Source organism: Muntiacus reevesi, chromosome 20 (genome assembly GCF_963930625.1).
Source record: "Muntiacus reevesi chromosome 20, mMunRee1.1, whole genome shotgun sequence".
NCBI classification, from domain to species: Eukaryota; Metazoa; Chordata; class Mammalia; order Artiodactyla; family Cervidae; genus Muntiacus; species Muntiacus reevesi.
This window is the reverse complement of record NC_089268.1, coordinates 23611060-23634644: the sequence shown is the minus strand read 5'-3', so window position 1 is coordinate 23634644 and position 23585 is coordinate 23611060. Positions and strand designations below refer to the sequence as shown.

General features: G+C 39.7%; 2 protein-coding genes across 2 annotated transcripts in view; one reads left to right on the top strand and one right to left on the bottom strand.

Annotated features, from left to right (window-relative positions):
* The window catches only part of C20H6orf141 (chromosome 20 C6orf141 homolog), a 72929-nt gene that overhangs the window by 5724 nt on the left and 43620 nt on the right, over window positions 1–23585 (bottom strand). The window lies entirely within an intron of this gene.
* RHAG (Rh associated glycoprotein) lies at window positions 776–20299 on the top strand. Its single transcript, XM_065913352.1, is given in 9 exon segments — window positions 776–938; window positions 11701–11884; window positions 12492–12642; window positions 14240–14387; window positions 14582–14748; window positions 16591–16728; window positions 17615–17740; window positions 19854–19920; window positions 20130–20299. Coding segments are annotated over 9 exon segments (1311 nt in total). The 3' UTR covers window positions 20297–20299.

Here is a 23585-nt window from a genome sequence, read left to right as displayed (position 1 = left end):
TATTCATTGGAAGGACTGATGCTGAAGCTGAAGTTCCAATACTTTGGCCACCTGATGCAAAGAACTGACTCATTGGAAAAGACCCTGATGCTGGGAAAGATTGAGGGGCGGCGGAGAAGGGGACAACAGAGGATGAGGTGGTTGGACGGCATCATTGATTCAATAGACATGAGTTTGAGTAAACTCCAGGAGTTGGTGATGGATAGGGAGGCCTGGCGTGCTGCAGTCCATGGGATCACAAATAGTCCGACATGACTGAGTGACTGAACTGAACTGAACTTCCAGTGAATATTCAGGGTTGACTTCCTTTAGGATTGACTGGTTTGGTCTCCTTGTTCTCCAAGGAACTATATATATATATGTATATATATATGTGTGTGTGTGTGTGTGTGTGTGTGTGCTTATATATATTTTTATGTATATAAATATATATATAACTTAATCATTTTGGTGTACAACATTTTTAATTTAAAAATGTATTGAAAGAAAAAAGAGTTTAGATACTCATGTGCAAAGGAGCATTTCTATCAGCTGGCTACTTTCGATCTACACTGTATTTTCTTCAAACCAGCATTTATAGCAATCTGGTTACAGAGCATAATTTTCTCCAGTGGATGGGGCGTTTTCGCCAGCCTTGCCCCTTTTTTTTTCCTGCAGTGTCACAGGAGTGCCTTGAGCTCATAGCCCAATTCCACACGCAGAGCAGCCCCTCTGTCCTTATCAGCCTCCTACAGCCCGTGAAGCCCTCAGTATGCCTCTGTCCTTTGCCACAAACATGAGGTTCACGTTCCCTCTCATGGCCATTGGCCTGGAAGTTGTCATGATTGTTTTATTTGCATTATTTGTTCAGTATGACACGGGTTTAAACAATTCCGGGGAGGCCAACAGCACCGAGTCACCTGCCATAGATGTGGAAACATCCATGAACTTCTATCCTCGTGAGTAAGCCATCTGCTTCTTATTGCACATTTTTGGGTTCTCAGAATGTGAGGTCTGTGGGTATTGTAACCTCTAGCACTCTACATTGGAGCCCCTTGTAGAATTATGTGACAGTTCTGAGTGCTAAGGGTATAAAAGTTTATGCTGGGACATCTGATCTCTGTAGTTCATGTGTTTGGATAGAATCTGTATGTATTAAACTATCAGTACAAGAAGCTGAGAATTGAATTAACTGATCGATTTTTGACGTTCTTTTTCTTTTTTTTAAGTAAAAACAATTTTTACTGGAGTATAGTTGCTTTAAAATATTGTCCTAGTTTCTGTTGGGCAGCAAAGTGAATCAGTTATGTGTTTACCTCGATCTCCTCTTTTCAAGATTTCCTTCCCATTTAGGTAAATGACCTTGCTTTTACTTTGACTACTAGTTCTGCTAGGTATAAAAATATCCCTCCCCCACCAAAAAAAAAAAAAAAAAAAAAAACAACTTAGAGTTAACTTTGGAGGAGAAACTAGAAACAAAATGTAATGGGGAAAGGGAGCCTGGATTTCATGTGAGAGCCCTAAGGTATAAGAAGGGGTATGAAGGATGATACAGGATATAAATAATACTGTTATTGTTTAATCGCTAAGTCATGTCCGACTCTTTTGTGACCCCATGGACCGTAACTTCCCAGGCTCCTCTGTCCATGGGATTTCCCAGACAAGAATACTGGAGTGGGTTGCCATTTCCTTCTCCAGGGGATCTTCCCAGCCGAGGGATGGAACTCACATCTCCTGCATTGGCAGGCAGATTCTTTACCACTGAGCAACCAGGGAAGCCCTGGAAATGCTGTACTGAGGGTTTTGGAAGACTGTTCCTCTGAGATGAGAATAAAATTGTGAGCACCCAACATAGTTTAAAAGCAGAACCCTTCCCTGGGAATGGTGACTGAAAGAAAGAAAGGATTTAGTTTCAAGTTTGGAAATACAGGTTGTGAAATAGTTCTTATAACAATAATAATTACCATTTACTGGCTACCTATTATGAGCCAGACATACTCCTCACCTTGTTAACCAGGGAGGGAGGTAATAATATAATCCTATTATATAGACTGGTTTTTTAGTGAGGTACAAATAATTTATTATTGATTAAATGTTAAATTGTATTAAATTATTCTAATAGCAATATTTATTATAGTTCTACTGCCTATCTCTAAGCTTTTCAAAAACAATGTGACTTTTGTTCTCTCATTTCTACATTTTTTGGGGGAACATATATAATGGGGAGTATTCTCAAGTAGAAATTATGACCTAGAGTTGCTGAGTCAAAACGCACAATCTCAAGTAACGGACACAGTTAGGGCTGTAAGTCAGAGGCTCCGGGTCCACATCTAGTTCTCTTTACACTACATAGATATCCAGAAGGATTCTGGATGAAAGAATCTTACAATTTGCAAGTTCAAGAACACCAAAACAGAAAGGAATTCTGTTCAACTCTGTACACTTTTGTACATTTCATTTCATCATCTATTCTTCTGGCTATAACTTGAAAGTATTGGTAACAGGATTTTCTGTTATATCAGCTATATCATACATGAAAACAAGAGAGGAATAAAAAAAAATGATGTCAAGGGCAGGATGCTTTTTCATTTTGCAAAGGAAATATCAAGTCAGAGTTGTCAATAATAATAATAATTAACAATCAATGTACTTTGAAACAGCCAACACACACACACACACCCTCCCCCACCCCCCAAAACCTCTTCCTCACCATAAGGGCAATGAGGCTGGGATACAGGCAGGGGGCAGGATAAAGGGGGGAGAATCCAAGCTATAGAGGCCCCTGGGGCCCAGAAGAAAGGCAGTAAGCAGAGCACAAAGTGACATTTTACATGGAAAACAGTTTTACATTCAGAATGCTCTCCACAGCCCAATCTGTACAGAATTCAAGGTTCTCTCTTCTAACAGGTCCACAGATACAGAGAATAGACTTGGGGTTGCCAAGGAGGAGGGGTGGGGAGGGGTAGCCTGGGAGTCTGGGATCAGCAGGTGCAAACTGCTATATATAGAATGGATAAACAAATCCTAGTCATCTAGCACTGGAAAGTATGTTCAATATCCTGTAATAAACCATTAAAGCAAAAGGGAAAAAGTTCTCCCTTCAGTAAGATGGCTCTCGAGATGTAAAATTCCACCTAGTACTAATTTTCCAGTTTAGCTACTTTATCACTGGTTAAACTACTTTGTAGAATAGCCCTAGAAACAACATGATTTTACTGATTATAGGTATATATCCTTTTCCCCACATTTCAAACAACCTATGTACACCAAACTTATGTAACAGCATAAGTCACTGGAGAGAAGTTTATGAAACATTCACTAATTAAGAAGCAAAATTCAAGTCAACAAATATTTGAGGGTGCCTGCCTAGCATCAGGCACTGTGCCAAGCACAGGAATTCAATACAGAAAAGGCTCAGTTCCCGTCTAAGAAGCTCACAGTGCATTACAAGAGTTCTCAATTGCAGTATGCTGAAAGTTGTGAATTTTTCACAAGCAAATCAGTGTGTTAGTCACTATGTTGTGTCTGACTTTTTTGTGACCCTAGCCCAACAGGCTTCTCCGTCCATGGGATTCTCCAGGCAAGAATACTAGAGTGGGTTGCCATGCCCTTCCCCAAGGGATCTTCCTAACGTAGGGTTCAAACCCAGGTCTCCAGCATTGCAGGCAGATTCTTTACCATCTGAGCCACCAGGGAAGATCTAAAAATAAATCAAGTGGGATATTAATTTATATGTTAAACCAATCCCATTGAATATAATTTTATTCATCCCTCTGACTTACTGCATTCAGTTATGCAATGCGGAGAAAGGGGTGAGGTCGCACAGACCTGGCATCTGAACCCATCCTGGGGCACAGCCACAGAAGTGGGTGTCACACCTGATATCACATTGCACATAATGACGGACCCGAAAGAAACCCATCTGACAAACTAGCTCTACTCCACGGTTTTGGCTTTCACGGCACCCAGCAAAGAGTCGACCCCTTTGTTGAGGCAAATAACTTGACAAGCAATGAGGCCTGACTGTGACTGAGGCTCCGTGGTAAAGAATCCGCCTGCCAAAGCAGGAGACGCAGGAGACACAGGTTCAACCCCTGGAGTGGGAAGTCCCCTGGAGGAGGAAATGACAACCCACTCCAGCGTTCTTGTCTGGGAAAAGCCATGGACAGAGGAGTCTGGTGGGCTGGAGTCCATGGAGTCGCAAAGAGTTGGACACGACTGAGGACGCATGCACTTGACTAAACTAACCCTTGCTAACATGGAGAAAGACTAAAGAAAAGCAGAGTTTAAGAAGAAGGCTCTTTGAAGACTGTTAATATGCTATTAGAAATTCTGCAAACACAAGGTGTTTAATGCTTATGGGACATTAAAACCACATCAATGAATTCTTCGTCCTCTGTTAAACATTAGAATCCATTAGCCTATCTTGTCAGTTTGAGTGGATCATTTATCCATGTGTGATCTTGTTGCATTGTACATTGATCACACTTGAAGAATTACTGAAGATACAGCAACAGATTAGTACAATGATTTATTTTTAAAATCTCCATTTAAGAAAGTCCCTATATTTATTCAGATTTTATTTACTTATGTTTGGCCATGCCAAGGCTTGCAGGACCTTAGTTCCCAACCAGGGACTGAATCCAAGTCACACCAGGGAAAGTGTCAAGTTCTAACCACTGGACTGCCAGAGAATTCCTCCTTCAAGTTCATTTATTACAAGAAATTCAGCAATCTAGATATATGTTACAGGCAAAGGGTTACTAAAAGTGCAGGAAAACAATTCCTAAGAAATTATTTGCTTCTATTCTAAAGGATACCTGAAATTGTTACCATTACTGAGTTAACATGCTCTGTTTTGTAACCTAACAATAAGATACTGGCCTCTGGTGTGCTGCCTTTGAGTTGAACAGTTTTGTTTACGTGAAAGAACTGGAAGCAGTGAGTACAAATAGAACTTAAATCTTGGCTTCTAACGACCTTCTCCACTGAGGGGCTCATTCCTGGTCAAGGTAAACCAAGGAGGTATACACTAACGGGGCTGTGTCAGGAGAACACAGGATCCTACTTGAAAGAACACCAATTAGCTGAATTGGGGGTAAACAGAGGATTAAGAATAAGAATAGTGTGATGATGATAGATGATAACACGCTGAAACAAAGGAAAAAGGCTTCACTGAGTCCATAGAAATATACCCAAAAGCAGGGTACGGGGATCAGATTGGAGTTCTTTATATACAAATGCTAACTAATTAATACAAAAGAACTAATAGATATAAAAATTATAATTTTGAAATTAAAAAAATGCAACAATTGACTCTAGCAAGGTTCACCAATGACGGCTAAAATTATTAGGTAAAAAGTGATTGGACAACACAGGATGAAAGGTATATCCATAGGGAGAGATCTGGCAGAACAGTCTTAAGCAAGAGATCTGATATATCATCACTGGTAGTAAGACAAACAAATTATGTGCTACCTGGTATGATGAAATGGCAATTGCACAGCACCATCTGTATTAATAGTCTTGCCAAAATGTATAGTCAGATTCTAATTTTGGTGAAATAGCCAAATACAAACTGTGGTATATTCCACAGTAAAGACAAATCAATACCACCAGTAAAAAGCATGGTGTGAAGTGAAGTGAAGTGAAAGCGGCTCAGTCATGTCCAACTGCTTGCAACCCGGTGGACTATTTACTCCATGGAATTCTCCAGGCCAGAATACTGGATTGGGTAGCCTTTCACTTCTCCAGGGGATCTTCCCAATCCAGGGATTGAAACCAGGTCTCCCTTATTGCAGGCGGTTTCTTTACCAGCTGAGTCACAAGGGAAGCCCAAAAAATCATTGTGAGAGACTCTAAATTAAAAGAGTCTAAAGACATGTAAGTTCCCAGGTGACTCAGTGGTAAAGAATCCATCTGCCAGTGCAGGAGATGCAGGAGACACAGGTTCAATCCTAGATCTGGAAGATCCCCCAGAAGAGGAAACAGCAACCCACTCCAGTATTGCTGGGATAATCCCATGGACAGAGGAGCCTGGAGGGCTACAGTCCATGGGGTCACAAGAGTTGGGCGACTGAGCATGCATACAAAGACACATAACAAACAAAATATATGAAACTTGAGTAGATAAAGGGGGTCAAAAAAAATCCTATAAAATAAAATATATGAAACTTGAGTAGATAAAGGGGGTCAAAAAAAATCCTATAAAATAAAATATATGAAACTCGAGTAGATAAAGGGGGTCAAAAAAAATCCTATAAAAGGACAAGTTGGAAACAGTTAAATAAATTCAAATATAGATTCTAAATCAGATGTTACTGTAGCCATGTTATATTTTTAGATGTGAGGATAATACTGTGGTTATTTAAAACAATGCTCTTTTCCTTAGGAGATTCACGCTGAAGTGGTTTAGGACAAAATGTCATACTTTTCAATGGTTTGAGAGATATATCTGGAAAGGGAGAACAAATACAGAAAATATTAGCAACTGATAAATCTAGGGAAATAGTATATAGCTCTTCATTGTACTATTTTTTCCAAATATTTGAAATATATAATAACAGAATATGTGAAAGTAGGGGAGGAAAGATATCACTACTAGGATACTACTTTTCAGAAAAGATAAGTTCAGAATGATCCCCCAAATGGTTCAAAAGATTGGAACTCACTAAGAACCAATCGCTATCTGCATGCAAACAGCTTGCCAGTCCTCAGTTATTAAAAACAAAACAAAACCAGCTTCTAATTGGAGAGTGAGTTGAACAGTTTTAACTACCTGATCCAGAAGAATCATTTTTCTGAATAAGAGACTTAGAATCCCAAAGAGGCAAATTCTCAGCAGCCCTCATCTGTGAGTCATTTTTCCTGCATAAACAGGGCATCTCCTGAAAAGCTGCAGTTGCCAGACTTTCTGCTGGGTCTCAAGGAACAAGTCATTTAGAGATTCCTACCTTAACACTTGCACTCACGTTCTCCTGAAAGAATGCCTTACTGGCAGTACTCACTCAATAGTCTATCTGAATAAATGATAAACGGGCACAGACAAGCACATAAACAAATGAAATAAAACCGGAGGGACATGCACAGTGTCACAGCTGTGCCCAGCGCTTGGTTCTTGAAAGTCATCTAGAAGTAGGCCAGGTAAAGAAGTGTTGGATGTGGAGGAATTCCCTGGAAATCCAATGGTTAGAACTCAGTGCCCTCACTGCTGGGGCCCCAGGTCCAACCCCTGGTCAGGGAACTAAGATCTTACAGGCCACACAGAGAGCCCAAAATAAAAGTTGGGTGTAGGGTGGAGCAGACTTTCTAGGAAACAGGCATGTACAGGAGGTCGAGGGGAAAGAAGGCTCTGTTTCATTTTGTTTGTGGTTGGTGGTGGAAGAGGAGAGTTGAAATCATCAATTGCATTGTAAAGTTATCAGGGCTTTAAAAGATATCCTGGTCCAAGCTAAATGTGGTAGTAAAATACAGAACAAAATTACCAGACATTGCCAAATTTACTTTAGAGGCTAAAATCGCCTGCGATTGACAGAAACAGACAAACCCTGTATGATATCATTTATGTGTGGAATCTAAAAAGTAATACAAATGAATCTGTATACAAAACATATACAGGCTCACAGACACAGAAAACAAACTTATGGCTACTGAAGGGGAGAGGAATGGACAAATTAAGAGGAATTAACAGATATAAACCACTCTACCTAAGATAAATAAGCAACAAGGATTTACTATATAGCACAGGGACTCTGACTCAATATCTTGTAAAAACCTATAATGGAATATAATCTGAAAAAAAATAAGTGAATTACTGTGCCTTAAACCTAAAACCAACACAATATTTTAAACCAGTTATAACTCAGTTTTTAAAAATTGCCAGCTATTGAGAATATCTGATTCAGATGAGACTTGGCAGTCCTTGAAACCTGTCAGAGCACTTCACAGAAGTTCCAACTAGTCAAGAAATGCCTTCTTCCTTCTGTAAAGAATTCCTTTATTGCAGCATAATTTAATTGCACCATAAAACTGACTTCATGACCCTCTCCCTGGTGTTTACCCACAAAAAAATTCCTAGAGCAGGATGAAAGATAATGCATGACCCTAACTGTTTATAAATCTTTTTATCCATACCTTTTATACAGAATCATCATCAGTTGAGTCAACTCTGTAAGCTCTCTTTAGCAATTTAAATAGATGAGGTTCTTAGGCCCCCTTGTGGCGAAAAGCAGTAACAAGCATGAGATTACAGGAGGAAAAAAAATTGGAGCACGGTCCATACAGGACCTCCCTCCCTCCTATAACATGTCTGGTTTTCCATCAGCTGTAAGAGCTACTCTGGGGATAACTAGGGAAATTTGAATATGAAGTGTTAGATTATAATTTTAAATTGTGATTATTCTGCCAGGAATGATGATGGTGTTGTGATTGTGTAGAAAAATGTCCTTAAATTTTTAGGGATCATTAGTATTTAAGAGTGAAATGTCATATCTGTTATTTACTTCAAAATACTTCAGAAAAAATAGGGAATGAAGCATGTACATGGCAAAATATTAACAACTGTGAAATCTAGGTGATAGATATATTTGTGTCCATTATACTAGTCTACTTTTCTATAGGTATGAAAAATTTGTATAAGAAAAATTACAAATAAAGGGGAGAAATGTCTGATTTACCATGAAAGGGGGAGGAGGATGGAGTCTGAAAAATTATTACTCCTAGTGTAAGACATTAAAAATTGGCTAAGCCAATTTTTAAATTAGTTGGCTACTCCATATTTTAAAATCAGCAGACTATAGGAGGAACAAGAGCACTCTAGGGGAAAAGAAACAAATTTTAGAAAAGTAGCTTGAAGTAATGAAAAAGCCCAGTGAAGTCAGTAGACTGGGTTCTTACTTTTATTTTAGCTTCGTGAGTATAAGTAAATCATCTAACTTCTCTGGATTTTAGAGTCTGATCTAAAAACAAAGTAAAACAAACAAACAACAAAGACCTATAAGACCTATTGTACAGCACAAAGAACCCTGATAATAACCTATAATGGGAACACATCTGAAAAAGAATATAGATAGGTAGGTATGAATTACTTTGTTATAGGTACATTTGAAATTAACATGATATTATAAATCAACTATGCATCAATAAAATAAATATCGGCAAAGTAAGTTGTAGAGCTAGGAGAGACGTTAGACTTCATCGAATCCAAACTGTTCTTTAAAAGAGGAGAAAGCTGAGTTTCAGAAAGGTCTAGTAAAATCATAGCAAGTCAGTAAGTCAGGCATATTCTCTGAGCTCCACGCCAACTTAGTCTATGACCTAAATCAAATGTTTACATTTAAAAGTGGTAAAAAAAACACTGTGGGAGAAGGTGAGGGTTTTGAAAGAACAGCATGTATATTATCTATGGTGAAACAGATCACCAGCCCAGGTGGGATGCATGAGTCAAGTGCTCGGGCCTGGTGGGCTGGGAAGATCCAGAGGAATCGGGTGGAGAGGGAGGTGGGAGGGGGGATTGGGAAGGGGAATACGTGTAACTCTATGGCTGACTCATATCAATGTATGACAAAACCCACTGAAAAATAAAAAAAAAAAAAAAGAAAGAAAAATAAATAAATAAAAAAAAAATAAAAGTGGTAAAAACAGTTTGTAAAGAAAAAAAAGTTTATATGTATATATATATACACATTTTATTTTATATATATATATTTACATTTAAAAGTGGTAAAAACAGTTTGTAAAGGAAAAAAATGTGCATATATATATATATAGTATATATGTATGTATAGTATATATGTATATATGTGTGTGTGTATATATATATATATATATAGAGAGAGAGAGAGTCAACTATATTTCCAAAAGCAAACAATTTAACAGTTGCCTGTTGATAAATCAGGTAAAATCCCAATTCAGAAGTTTTCTAGGTGGATATGCAATGAGATGAGGGTGGGCATTCAGAATGCGGGTATAAGTCAAATTGTTGCCAGTATGCATTATCTCACTAGGAAAAAAAAGACTGCAGCAGTCTCCTCTCTGAGACCTCCTTCAAAGCTGCTAAGGAAAGAGGATCTTCAGAAATGCATTTTTTCCCTTCTCACCCTCCTCATACTGACTCTCTTGGGAGGTGGAGCCAATGAACAATGAAATGATCAAAAGACTCACTGCCTGGATGAGGTCGAAAAAATGCTGATGCTGTGTGTGCCTGAAGTAGGAAGTTTGGGTCTGGTTTTCTCATTCTCTTTATTCTTACATTTGCTGGACTCATGCACAAATGAGACTAGCTTCTAGACCACCAAAAGACCCTTGTGATTCAATACATGTTGCCAACCTCTGCCTGTCCTGGTATCTGTCATAGAATAAGACTGTAGGGTGAGTTCCCACACTTCCAGCCAGCCCTTTCCAAATACTGGGAACCCTTGGAAACCCAGCATCTTCATCCACTTCCAGGTGTGTGATCAGTGCCAGATTAGTGCGTCAGATTTAACTTGCAAAGTTTGAAAAAAGTGTGATATGCAAGTCATGTTGGAAAGAAAGTCAGGAAAGCTCTACAGAGACAGCAGGAGCCCCCAGGAAGGTGCTACAGACTCTAAGAGCAGCATTAGCCTGAAGGAAGTCTACTGGGTTGTGTCTTATGATCAATACCTGCAGCAGAAGGGTTTGGGCAGAGAGAGAAAGCCTCAGGTGACCTCATAGGAAACTCTGAGACTAGGATTGTCTAGCTTCAAGTGGCTCTTTTCCCAAGGCGAGGGGATGCTGTTGCAAACCAGTCATTGGGCTGAAGTGACCCAAGGGAAGGGCTGGGACTGGTCACCAGCGTTTCTCAGAGAGAAGTCAGAGCTGTCACTCTACAGCACTCCCTATAGCCCCGGAAAATGTGAAATAGAGCCTTTTCAGTATTGCAAATGAGAACGCCAAAATGAGGAGAAGTGACTTGCCCAAGGTGATTTGCCCAAGGTCACACGGTCACGTGACACTGTTGGGGGACCTCAGCCTCCATCTGCAGAACTAAGTCAGGAATTTGTTCCTCAAGAGGATACAGCCTTCCTTCCATTGGCTTAGAAGGTGTAAACAAAGACATCAAGCCTTGTGACTTAAATAACGATCTGGTAAGATTTCCATTTGAGACATAAAGATACCATCTCATTCATTTAGTCAACAGTGCCTCATTCTCTATATGCAGGCTTTGTGACAGAGTCGGGGGATCAAAAAGCCCTAAACCCTCCAACCAGGAAACTCAGCATCTAGTGCAGGCAATGGGCCCCTCATCAAATAGCTATTACAGTATGATATGTGGTAAATAAATGGCAATGCAATGTAACAGCTGCTAACGCTGAGGTTTGGGGAAGACTGGAAGAAATACTAATTTTCCCTGGGAGTACTGGGAAAGTCTGCAAGAACAGGTGATTCTGGTACTGTATTTAGCAAAGGTGTCCTCGCGTGGCAAGTAATGGAAAATTCTTCAGAGAGGATGAAAGGCATATTGGTATGATAGTGCATAGTCTTCCAAGAAAAGGCTCAAGCCCTGAGTCCCTTGCCCAAGCTCTCCTCGCGTAAGTAGCCTAGCTGGCACCGCAACCCAGCCTTTGGCTGTGCAGTTAACTTTCCTTTTGTAGTGTTTTCTGAAAAAGACGCAGCACTTTAGTAAATGGAATATACTATGATGTCACACTTTCTCAGTGCTCCCCTTATGCAGATTTCTTTTTTCTTTCTCCTCTTTTGCAGACTTCCGAGATGTGCACGTTATGGTATTCGCTGGGTTCGGCTTCCTCATGACCTTCTTGCGGAAATATGGCTTCAGTGGTGTGGGCTTCAACCTACTCATTGCTGCTCTGGGACTCCAATGGGGCACTTTTATACAGGGAATCTTTTATAGCCACGGACAGAAATTCCAGATAGAAATCAAAAGGTGAGCACCCATTACTTTCCAATCATTGTGTTTTCAGAGCAGTTGTTTCTCTGCTTGGTTTCTTGAAAGTCAGCCTCTGAACTAGCTTGCCGATTGTCTCCCTTCCATGAAACAAAGATCATTGGGATCCAAGGATCTAAATCAATGTCTTGCTCGACTGTGCCGGGCCATATATTCATGTCTATATCCTCTCTGATTTGACCTTAAGGGTATGAGAAATCCCTGTCCATAAGATTATTATTCCTTTCATTTCAGTTAGAGAGAGCAAAAATCCTTCTTTAGTGATTTTTCTGAGACTTTTTTTGACATGTGAAGGCTCTAGAAGGTAATTCATTTATCAGATCAACAGAAATAAGGTAAAACCCTAAATGAAGTAAAGAACAGGTAGGCTAAAAGAAATGCGAGAGCAACTAAAGATTGCATGGTGAATGGAGGTGAGGGTGGGCAAGGAAGTGGGAGAGGATAAAAGGAGCTCTGGAAGAAGCACCTGATGGGAACAGGTGCAGAGAGGGGCCTTGAACTCTGGACAAGGTGATGCTATATTCATTACAACTCATATATTTGAGATATGCATTGTTTTTCAACATCTTCTTTCTTCTTCCCTCAGCATGATAAATGCAGACTTCAGTGCAGTCGCAGTTCTGATTTCTTTTGGAGCTGTCCTGGGAAAAACAAGTCCAATCCAGATGTTGATCATGACAATTTTAGAAATTACTATCTTTGCTGCCAATAAATATCTGGTTTTTGAGGTATTTTTGGTAAGTGTTCAATTGATACTTACCTAGCTTTGAACAGCACAACACACGTTAGATGCCCACCATAAATAAGCAGGGACAAACCTTGGTGGCCATGACACCATAGCAGGTAATAATCATAGTCATCATTTGAGTGACTACTGTAAACTAGAAATCCTATAAACATTGTCTAATTGCATTGGCACCACAATAGTGTTAGACAGGTATTATGATTCATTTATACACAATGAAACTGATGATCACAGATACTAAATGACCAACTTGCCTGAATCTGAATTCAAATCCAGAATTTCCTAGCTCTGCAACTCTTTTTATGTAAATACACTTTCTATCAATGGCCAATTCCTATTTATATTTCAACTACTAAGTGAATTGCTATTTCAAAGTCTTTTATTAAAGCTTAGATCAAATGTCTTACCCTCCGTGAAAATCTGATTGATTCTCCCAAGGGAAATCGAATATGTCACGCACTCTCCAGTATTCTATTTATTCACGTTGTTGTTCAGTCGCTAAGTTGTGTCCGTCATTTGGGGACCTCGTGGACTACAGCACACCAGGCTCCTCTATCCTCTGTGGTCTTCCAGAGTTTGCTCAAATTTGTGTCCATTTACGCATCTATTGAACATGTGACTTGATAACAAATACTTTGGCAAATTTCTAGGTATCATGTGTTGGTGATTTAGTTGCAAACGTCTCTTCATAGAGTTTACAGTCTAGTGGGGGAGACAGATATCCAACAAATTTTCATATATTCAACCACCTACCCATAGAATCACAAACACACACACACAATTATTACTATAAATTACAACACACTCTATGAAAAATAAATAGAAGGGCTCTGAGGAAATATACCTAGAAGACTTAATTTAGATTGTGGAATCAAGGAAGGTTTCTTCGAGGAAACTGACAGATAAACTGGACCTGAAAGGTATGTAAGAGTTTATCAAGCATGAAAATGTAAATAAATTAATAAATTTGTATCATTTTCCTACTTTAATAAGTACACAGCAATGCCTTGGGTTTGGCACTCTGAACTTTCCCTCTAGAGACAAGAACTGTAGAAAACTACATCATATCCATTCAGTGTTCTAAAGAGGGACCTAAAATATATTTCTTCAAATGAATCTTGGGACTCAACTGGTTTTCATGTCATCATAGCAGAATCAATCAATGCAAAAGTCATGCTTGTTTTGTATCAGATGCAATGCATAATGTCTCACTAAGAATCTATCTAACCTGAAAAAGTAACCTGAAATGTACTGAGTGCCCACTAAGGACCTAGCCCTTGAAAAACACGGTCCCATCTAAATCCCACCACAACTGTACTGGCTGGGTAACATTTCTCCATTTCATACAACTGGAGATTCAAAGAAGTAGTGTCATTTGTCTAAAGTCACATCAGAGGAGTACCTGACCTAAGACTGAAAGTCAGTTCTGTGTTGTTCCAATGCCCGTGATATTTCTTTTACACGATCCTTTCTCTGACACATTCATTCTCTCTCTTGATCTTTTTTGTTTAACGCGTGAAGCAGTCCTTAAAGACCTCCCTCCTGTGTTGAGTGTCACCTCTGTTGACCTGAATGCTTTCCCCTCTCAGGCCTCTGATATTGGAGAATCAATGACCATCCATGCCTTTGGGGCTTACTTTGGTTTGGCTGTAGCCGGCATCTTGTATCGATCAAAACTGGAAGAAGGACATCCCAATGAAGAGTCTGTTTACCACTCGGATTTGTTTGCCATGATTGGTGAGTTGGGATGAAGTTGCCTGATTCTTGTCTATTTGGTCAGACACAAAGGAATGCCTTTCTTTCCCCCAGCTCTTAGATATCAAAGCCTAAAAGTAAAGACAGCATGTCTGTGCCCAAGGTAAATGACTTCCTCTGGACTATCTTTCTTATTCAGAACTGTTAATAATATCCGTTTCTGTGATTTACTTCAGGGTTTCTTTTCTTATGGATATTTTGGCCTAGCTTTAATTCTGCCATCGCTGATAATGAAAAGAAACAGTACAGGGCCATCGTCAACACGTACTTCTCCCTCGCGGCCTCCGTGGTCACAGCCTACGCTTGTTCCAGCCTTCTCGAGATCCGAGGCAAGCTCAATATGGTGAGTGCCATGTTAACCCCCATGGAAGTTTGCTAAGCGACCCTGATGGCTGCTCTGATGAGTAGTAACTCATTTCTGCATCACTGCTGAGCTGCCCGAACAAATCACAACACTGGAGACCTTAGAGAATAATCTGAAAATAACATTCCTTTATTTTTCACATGTATACTGTGACAAATTTAAAAAAATATTATCAAGGAATTTACAGTTTTACAGGGAATATATAGTGAGGTTTCTCAGGTGGCTTAGTGGGTTAAGAATCTGCCTGCAATGCAGGAGATGCAGGAGACAAAGTTTCAGTCCCCCAGTTGGGAAGATCCCCTGGAGGAGGACATGGCAACCCACTCCAGTATTCTTGCCTTGAAGATTCCAAGGACAGAGGAGCCTGGCAGGCCACAGTCCATGGGGTGGCAAAGAGTTGGACATGGCTGAAGCGACTGAGCATGCACACAGGAATATAATCATGCAAAAAATCAAAGATCCGAAACATATTTCTTTACTGATAGAGCCAACTGTCCCCAAGTTTTCAGAAAATCTTTCTTAAGAAACAGGACTTTCTGTAAGAGTGGGAAAAAGAGTGGGAGAATGCAAGTTGATTCTATTTTTCTAACAGCAAATATTTCAAAGAAATAACAGCTAAATGTACTGTGGGATCCTGAATGGTGGTTTAGTTGCTAGGTCGTGTCAGAGGAGCCTGGCAGGCTACAGTCCATGGGATTCTCCAGGCAAGAATACTTGAGTGGGTTGCCATTTCCTTCTCCAGGGATCCTGAATAGGATTCTGGAAAAGAAAAGGGATATCAGTGGGAACATTGGTAAAATTCAAATAAGGTCTTCAATAGTAGTATACCAATGCTAATTTATTAGTTCTATGATAATGTAAGATGTTAACATTGGAGGGAACTGGATGTGGTATATATGGAAATTCTCTGCAATATTTTTGCAACTTTTACATGTCCATAATTATTTGAAAATAAAACATTTTAAAAAATCCCCCATAATGATCTTTTTATTTATTTATTTTTCATAATGATCTTTTTAGTTTCTTGCCTATGAGTTAGAGAAATGTCAGTGAAGGAATAATCCTCAAATCAGCCACTCTTCTAAGTTGAGAGAGAACAAAGATATTGTATCAAAATATTTCTAAACGTAGCTAAGGACATGTCTTTCAGTTCTCTATAAACTGTTTCATGAGAAAAATAAATGAAAACAAATAAAAGAAGCTATCATGCATGGTTCAGTGGATCTCTTTCAAAAGTACTGAGAACCTTTTTTCCTTTGGCAGAACAGCCAGAATATAATTTTTCTGAGAAATTCTGGTAAATGGAAACTTGGTTCCTCTCCTCCATTCTCAGATGTTCTCAGAATAGTGAGGCTTGCTAAAACTGTTGTCTTTGATGTGTAATACGTACATTTCAATGCCTTTAAATCCTGTCCTTGATTAGTGGAATATCATGGACTCAGCAAAGCACACAGCAGCCATAAGCCTGTTTCAGTTCACAGTAACCATAAATGCATTCCAAAGCTGCATTATGAGGCAGAACACTGCCAGAATAACTGCGGCATATTCCCACCCTCCCACAACTTCTCTTGATTCTGTCACATCCCTCCCCACCCTAGCCTTACTAACTTGATCTCTCATGCACAACCAAGGAACCCTATAAGAAAGATTCCACAGGTCAACTGCTGGGAGAAAAAGGCCTTCTGGAACTACAAAAAACCTTCTTAAAGCAGAATCCATAACCCTTCCAACTGAAGAAAGTGTGGAATCCATCGAACCCGAGGTTGCTCCAGTCCTTCTGAACTCCACCTCCTCTGACTCGTATTCCTGTGCCCCACACAGGTTCACATTCGGAATGCAAGTCTGGCTGGAGGAGTGGCTGTAGGCACTTGTGCCGACATGGAGATTTCCCCCTATTATTCTATGATCATCGGGAGCGTTGCGGGAGTGGTCTCCGTGTTGGGGTTCGAGTTCCTGACTGTAAGTATTAACAGACACTCTCAGTCAAACTTTGGATCTGCCCCCATCACCTTATATCCCATCATCTGCTGCTGCGGCTGCTGCTAAGTCATTTCAGTTGTGTCCGACTCTGTGCGACCCCATAGAAGGCAGCCCACCAGGCTCCCCCGTCCCTGGGATTCTCCAGGCAAGAACACTGGAGTGGGGTGCCATTTCCTCCTCCCAGCAGAGAAATGCTATGAAAAGTCCTTTCCTAAGCACCTCTCTTTGGATCACTCAACATGTCAGTGTTCCAGTGGTTTCTACTCTTTGTCGCCTTCTTTTGTGGATATCGGTTACTTGTGACAATATGAACTGAATGTTAAGTACTTGTATTACTTTTCTCGGTTTTTGCTGTGGTTGACATTTGTTGATGATGTTTGCTTTATATAATTAAAGGCTCTGAGCCCTTTTCAGAGGATTTAAGATGGGCTTCCCTGGTGGCTCAGATGGTAAAGCTATGTGGGAGACCCAGGTTCGATCCCTGGGTTGGGAAGATTCCCTGGAGAAGGAAATGGCAACCCTCTCCAGTACTCTTGCCTGGAAAATTCCATGGACTGAGAAGCCTGGTGGGCTACAGTCCATTGGGGTTGCAAAGAATTGGACACGACTGAGCGACTTCACTAAGATTCCATCAGTAGGTAAGAATGAGCAGGACTTAAAATCACTTATGGTCACATCCATCTACCTAAGACTCAAATGAGAAGTTTTGCCACTAGTGTATTCAGATTCTTTGTTGTAAGTGGATTTCAGATGTAGATGGGAAACTGGCCTGGAGATAAAGATTTTCCTGCATGTTCGTTTACTTTAGTCACAGGGCTCTCTATAGCTAACAAAATAATAAGGCTTCCTCTTTTTACAATTTCAGCCACTTTTTGCTACTAAACTGAGGATCCATGACACACGTGGGGTCCATAACCTACATGGCTTACCTGGTGTGATAGGAGGCCTTGCCAGCATCATCATCTTGGCCTTGGAGAAATCTGACTCGTGAGTGATAAAGAATATGTTTCCCTGTTCCCCAAGGTCAAGTGCTGTTTCCTCTCACTCTTGGGGAAACCCAGTGATAAGAGTTTTTTCTTTAGCAATCCAGACCACAGTTTGTAAGTACTGTTCTTACTGAAGCCAAAGAGACATAACTGAGGGCCAAAGAAACATTACCTGATTTGCAGTTTAATAATCTGAATAGACACATGAGAGTAAGTCAACTTGATTCTTGCTCAGTGGCCAGATTTGGGGTAGATTCCATGTTTAACCATCTAGTCCTTGGGTACACAGACTTAGCAACAACTTAATTTACTCAGGAGGAGCTAAGGGGGCAAACCTTGGAAGGTCCATTCACATGTGTGGGCAAAATTCACACATATTTCACACAGCAGACACAATACTTTGTCCTAGAGTCGAGCCTACTTACTCACATGTGTCTATTCAGATTATGAAAATGCAAATTGGGTTTATTGGCAAACACAGAACAAGGAGAAGTTAATATACTTAGGGGACATTTTTTGCAAATCATGGCAACCTAACTTTAATAATGCTGTTAATTTTGTTTAATCCAGCATTTTCCAAGTCTATTTTATCATGGAATATTTTTCATCAGAAACATCTTTTGATACCTTGTAAAAGATCTTGGTAAATTCTGATAAAATTAACAGTCGGCTTACAAAAGAAGAAAATCAAATGAGTAAATATATATTAAATATTCAACTTCACTAGTAATCAGAGAAATGCTAATTAAAACAAGTTATCCATTTTTCAGTATATAATATTGATAAAGATTTTATAAACTATAATACTGAATGGTGGCTAAAGTAACAAAATGGAGATATAAATTGTACAAGTTCCTATCTGGAAAAGGCCTTATTAAGCATATAAACTTTTACAAATAATCCCATTTCTAGTTAGGTGTTATTTTAGGGAAATTTCTGGACAAGTCCGTAAGCATGTTCATAAGAGGATTTATTCTCACAGCATATTTACAAATATGAAACATAAGAACTAATCTAAATATTCAATCTATAGAACTGTAATTACAGTATATTTGTACAGTGTAACACTCTGTAGCAATAAACGCTATGATCCAGATCTGCATTTACTGACATAAAAGAACATTAAGATTTAATGTGAAAATCCAGTATCATGATATGATTGCATTTTTATAAAAATACTTATTTATATTTTACATGTTTATACTGATAGGATTGGAGGGAAATTAAACTTTTCCCCTTCTCTTTCTTAAGGGTTTTGCATATTTTTACAATAATCATACATTTCTTGGACAACTTTTCCTTCAGTAGAAAGAGATTAAAATCAAGAGAGAGAGAGAAAAAAAAAAGAAATCTGAGTTTAGTACATTTTTTCCCTTGAAGGATGAGGAAGAAAGAGCAACACACTTTCTTCTTCCAGAAGTTTTCTGTCCTGCAACCACTGATTTGACCTTTCAACTATTTGTTAACTGCCTGTTAAGAGTGAGGCATGTGCTAAGGAGATTCCCACACTCCTAGTTCTTTTGACAGCTTTATGCATTTCTGTAGCTTTTTTTTTATCATATTCTTCTATTCCCCAAATTATAAGGAATTCTTCATTCACTTCATTTCAAGGTAACTACTTCTAAGATACAGAGACACACTTTAATATCTCGTCCCTACACTACATGCTAAAATTAGCTTTTCTGATGTTTAATTTCATCACGATTGTTTTTAGAGGGATGGGGTAAGGAGAGATGTCGGCTTCCATTTGTTTTGCTCATTGCTCCTTCCTCAGTGCCTAGAAGGGAAGCTGGCACAGAGCAAGCACCCAATAAATAGTTGTTGACTCAGATCTCCAATCACATTTTTAGAAATACTAAACGCTTTCTAAGGAAGGTATTTTCATCATTTCTGAAGAAAAAGGTGGTTCTTGTATACATGCTTATAAGAATTTGTGAACACTGATTAAGAGTTTCAAAGAAAATATATGAGATTAAAGAAAAATTGTCATGTTTGCTGGTATGTCATGCTGCACTCTGGCCTGAAGGTGGCAGGCATGCACACCCTCAGGAAATGCAGTTTTTATTGCCAGGCATCTTGGACAAATAATTCTATTATTTTTGGCCTCCTAGGGCTAAGATGGCCAGTCAGGCAGCTGCGCTAGGTTCTTCCATTGCAACAGCACTTGTTGGAGGGCTAATCACAGGTGAGCATAAAAAATAAACATTTCCCTCTATCTCATGCTCTCAGCATAATAGATACTGTTAAACATTGGTAAACTTAAAATTTTTCTACATGTCTGACAGTAATCTTGTAAGCTCCAGGGGATGACTTTGTAACAGTATTTTAACTACTAAGCAAGTTTATTTTCCCTTTCAGCCTCATAACATGACTTATTTTCTTCCGCTTTCACAGGTGCAATTCTAAAAATACCTATCTGGGCACAACCGTCTGATGAGGACTGCTATGATGATTCTGTTTATTGGGAGGTACTGTGTAGTGTTTTAAGGATGTATATGATGACTATACTAGGCAAAGTTTTGCCCACCACATATCTAGAAGTCTGTGTGGCATCCTTATGACAAAATTGGTTGAACTCCCCACTTCTAGAGAGAAATTGAAACAATGTGCCCAGAAAGATAAAATCAGAAGCTATGATATCTTGCAAAGCAGAAACTAGATGAAGGAAAAACAGACTTTAGTTGACAAGTACCCTTTCACTCCTCCAAGAGCAATAAAAAAAAAGCTCCTCATAAAAATACAGGAATCCTGGGCAGTCGTGTGAGATTTTACATCACATGTAAGTAGATCAAGCAGGTGGGACACGCAGGGTTGAAGAATCTTGGTAAGGATACAAGAAGTTCTGTGACTCATGAAACATTAGCTTTTTTCCATCCTCCAGTTTCTACCTCTTTATTTCGTTGATATTTTCTTCCAAATTATTTCCTGCAAAGCCTAAGAGTGATAGATACTTAAATACGTTCAAATGGGGTTTTCAAAGAGAACAGGTTTGCGAAAGAGAATGTAGTCAGGATGGGTGGGATAAATATTTTTGTTCTTTTGTTTCTTCCCAACTCAAACAATTTTTATTCCCAGTTCTTTCTATACTTGAATAATTACAGAAAATATCTTTGTTTCAATACTAACCTTTGATAAGCCCAGTGAAAGAAACTTTAAAAAGTGCCTTAATCTTTTTTTTTTTTCTTAAGGTTCCTAGGAGGACAGAATATGACAACCGTTTCCATGACCTTCTCGATTTCACCCCATTAGAACATGAAGCCTAAAAGCCTGTGCCTCAGCTTCTTTTTCCATTATCTAGACTTGAAACAAAATGGCAGCATCCAATGAGTGTATGGAATGGAATGGATAGAACCTGAGCCCTACATATCTAATGTGAAAACATTTTAACAAAACCTGGAGCTGTCTCTTCATATCAATGATTGTTTAATTGAAGAAATGTGACTCATACAACAGATGGTCAAATGGATTCTTGCCAGTGGATAGATACAGGGTGAATACTCCATGTATTTTCTTGTATTTTTTTCCACATGGAGGAGAATTTACAATGAAACCAGCACTTTCTAATCATGTCAGTTCCTTAATGTACATACTACGTCTTCAATCCCAAAGATTATAACTGAAGCCAATGAAACAATAATTTATGTAAGAAATAAGAAGGAAATGTATGTATATAAACAGTAATATCATTTTTTTTTTGATAGTGCTTTCTGGATTTTAAAAATAGTCTATTTTAGAAGAATTGTGTTTTATTTGGCAGACTTGCTGAGGATTTAAGTTCAGGAGGCAGTCTCTGAAATAGCTCTGAGGACTGTTCCAAAGAGTGGGAGCAGTGGGGAGGGGGGGGGGGCGGCAAGATACATAGGAGTTTTGCAACAAAGACCAGATGATCAGAACATCAAAAAATTACTGTTAATTAAAGAAAACCAGGTATTTCAAGTTAATGAATTTAACTCTTTCTAAGTATGGGAAGTTGCAAGAGTCTGAACTCACTGAAATCATTCATTTGATTTGCACCTTAGCTCTCTAGAGTCAAGTCTTGTTCTTTTCCTTCCTGAGTCCCCTCAAGGTACATTGTTGAAGGTGCTTGCAGTGACTGAGGGCTTGATGGTGGGCATTCTGTGTTTTCATCCTGAGTTCCTTCAAAGCTCACCCTTGGGAACAGAGTTAGTGGCTGATGGCTGCAACATCCTTTGTATTCTGATATGGCAGGCAATATTTTTCATTCACAGTTTGGATATTCTCATATTCACTCCTTTTGCATGTTTACTATTTGAAACAAGAGCTCAAATTCTATCTGACCAAAGGCTATTTTGTATAAAATGCCAGTGGATTAAATGTCATTATAAAAGAAAATATTTGTCTTTGGCTCTTTTATCTTCAGTGGTTAGAATTCACTTTAATAACAAATACTTGTGTGCACGCGCACACACACACACACACACACACACACACACACACACACATTCTTCATATTTACTCCATACTCAATTCAAAGAAATTGTTACTTACTATGTAGCAACTTAACTAAATTTGCCCGTTGTGGTCCATTTTAGTTCACTGATTCCTAAAATGTTGATGTTCACTCTTGCCATCTCCTGTTTGACCACTTCCAATTTATGTTGATTCATGGACCTAACATTCCAGGTCCCTAAGCAATACTGTTCTTTACAGCATCAGACTTTATTTTCACCTCCAGCCACATCCACACCTCGCGTTGTTGCCACTTTGGCCCAGCTTCTTCATTCCTTCTGAAGCTGTTTCTCCACTCCTCTCCAGTAGCATATTGGGGGCCTACTGACCTGGGAAGTTCATCTTTTGGTGTCCTATCTTTTTATCTTTTCATACTGTTCATGGGGTTCTCAAGGCAAGAATGCTGAAGTGGTTTGGCATTCCCTTCTCCAGTGGACCAAGTTTTGTCAGAACTCTCCACCAAGACCCGTCCTTCTTGGGTGGCCCTACATGGCATGGCTCATAGTTTCTTTGAATTAGACAACGCTGTGAGCCATGTGATCAGTTTGGTTAGTTTTCTGTGATTGTGGTTTTCGTTCTGTCTGCCCTCTGATGGATGAGGATTAAAGTCTTGTGGAAGCTTCCTGACAGAGGGACTGGCTGTGGGGAAACTGGGTCTTGTTCTGGTGGATGGGGCCATGTTCCGTAAACCTTTAATTCAATTTTCTGCTAATGGGTGTGGCTGTGTTCCCTGCCTGAAGTTTGGCCTGAGGCCAAACTATGGTAGGGGTAATGGCATTAATAGCAACCTCCTTCAAAAGGACTTCTGCCAGCATGCTGCAGCTCCCAGGACTGTAGTATTCAGTGCCCCTGACTGTCATCCCATGCCTCAGCAGAGACTCCTGGACACACCTGGGCAAGTCTGGATCAATCTTTTGTGGGGTCACTGCTCTTTTCTCCTGGGTCCTGGCGTGCAAAAGTTTTGTTTGTGCCATCCAAGAGCCTGCTTCCCCAGTCCTGCAGAAGTTCTGTAATCAAATCCCACTGGCCTCCAAAGTCAAACTCCCTGGGAGTTCTCAGTCCCGTTGCTGGATCCCCAGGCTGGGAAACCTGCCATGGGCCTTAGAACTTTTGCGACAGTCCGAGAACTTCTTTGGTATAATTGTTCTGCAGTTTGTGGGTCATCGGCTTAGTGTCTCTATGGTGGTGCTAATGGTGACCTCCTCCAAGAGGACTTAGGCTGCATGCCATACCTCCCAGGCCTGCTGCAGCCAGAGCCCCTGTCCCTGCGGCAGGCCACTGCTGACCCCTGCCTCCACACTCCACAGGAGACCCCCAAACCCTCAAAGCCAAGTCTGGCTCAGTCTCTTGCGGGAGTCACCATTCCTTTCCCTGGATCCT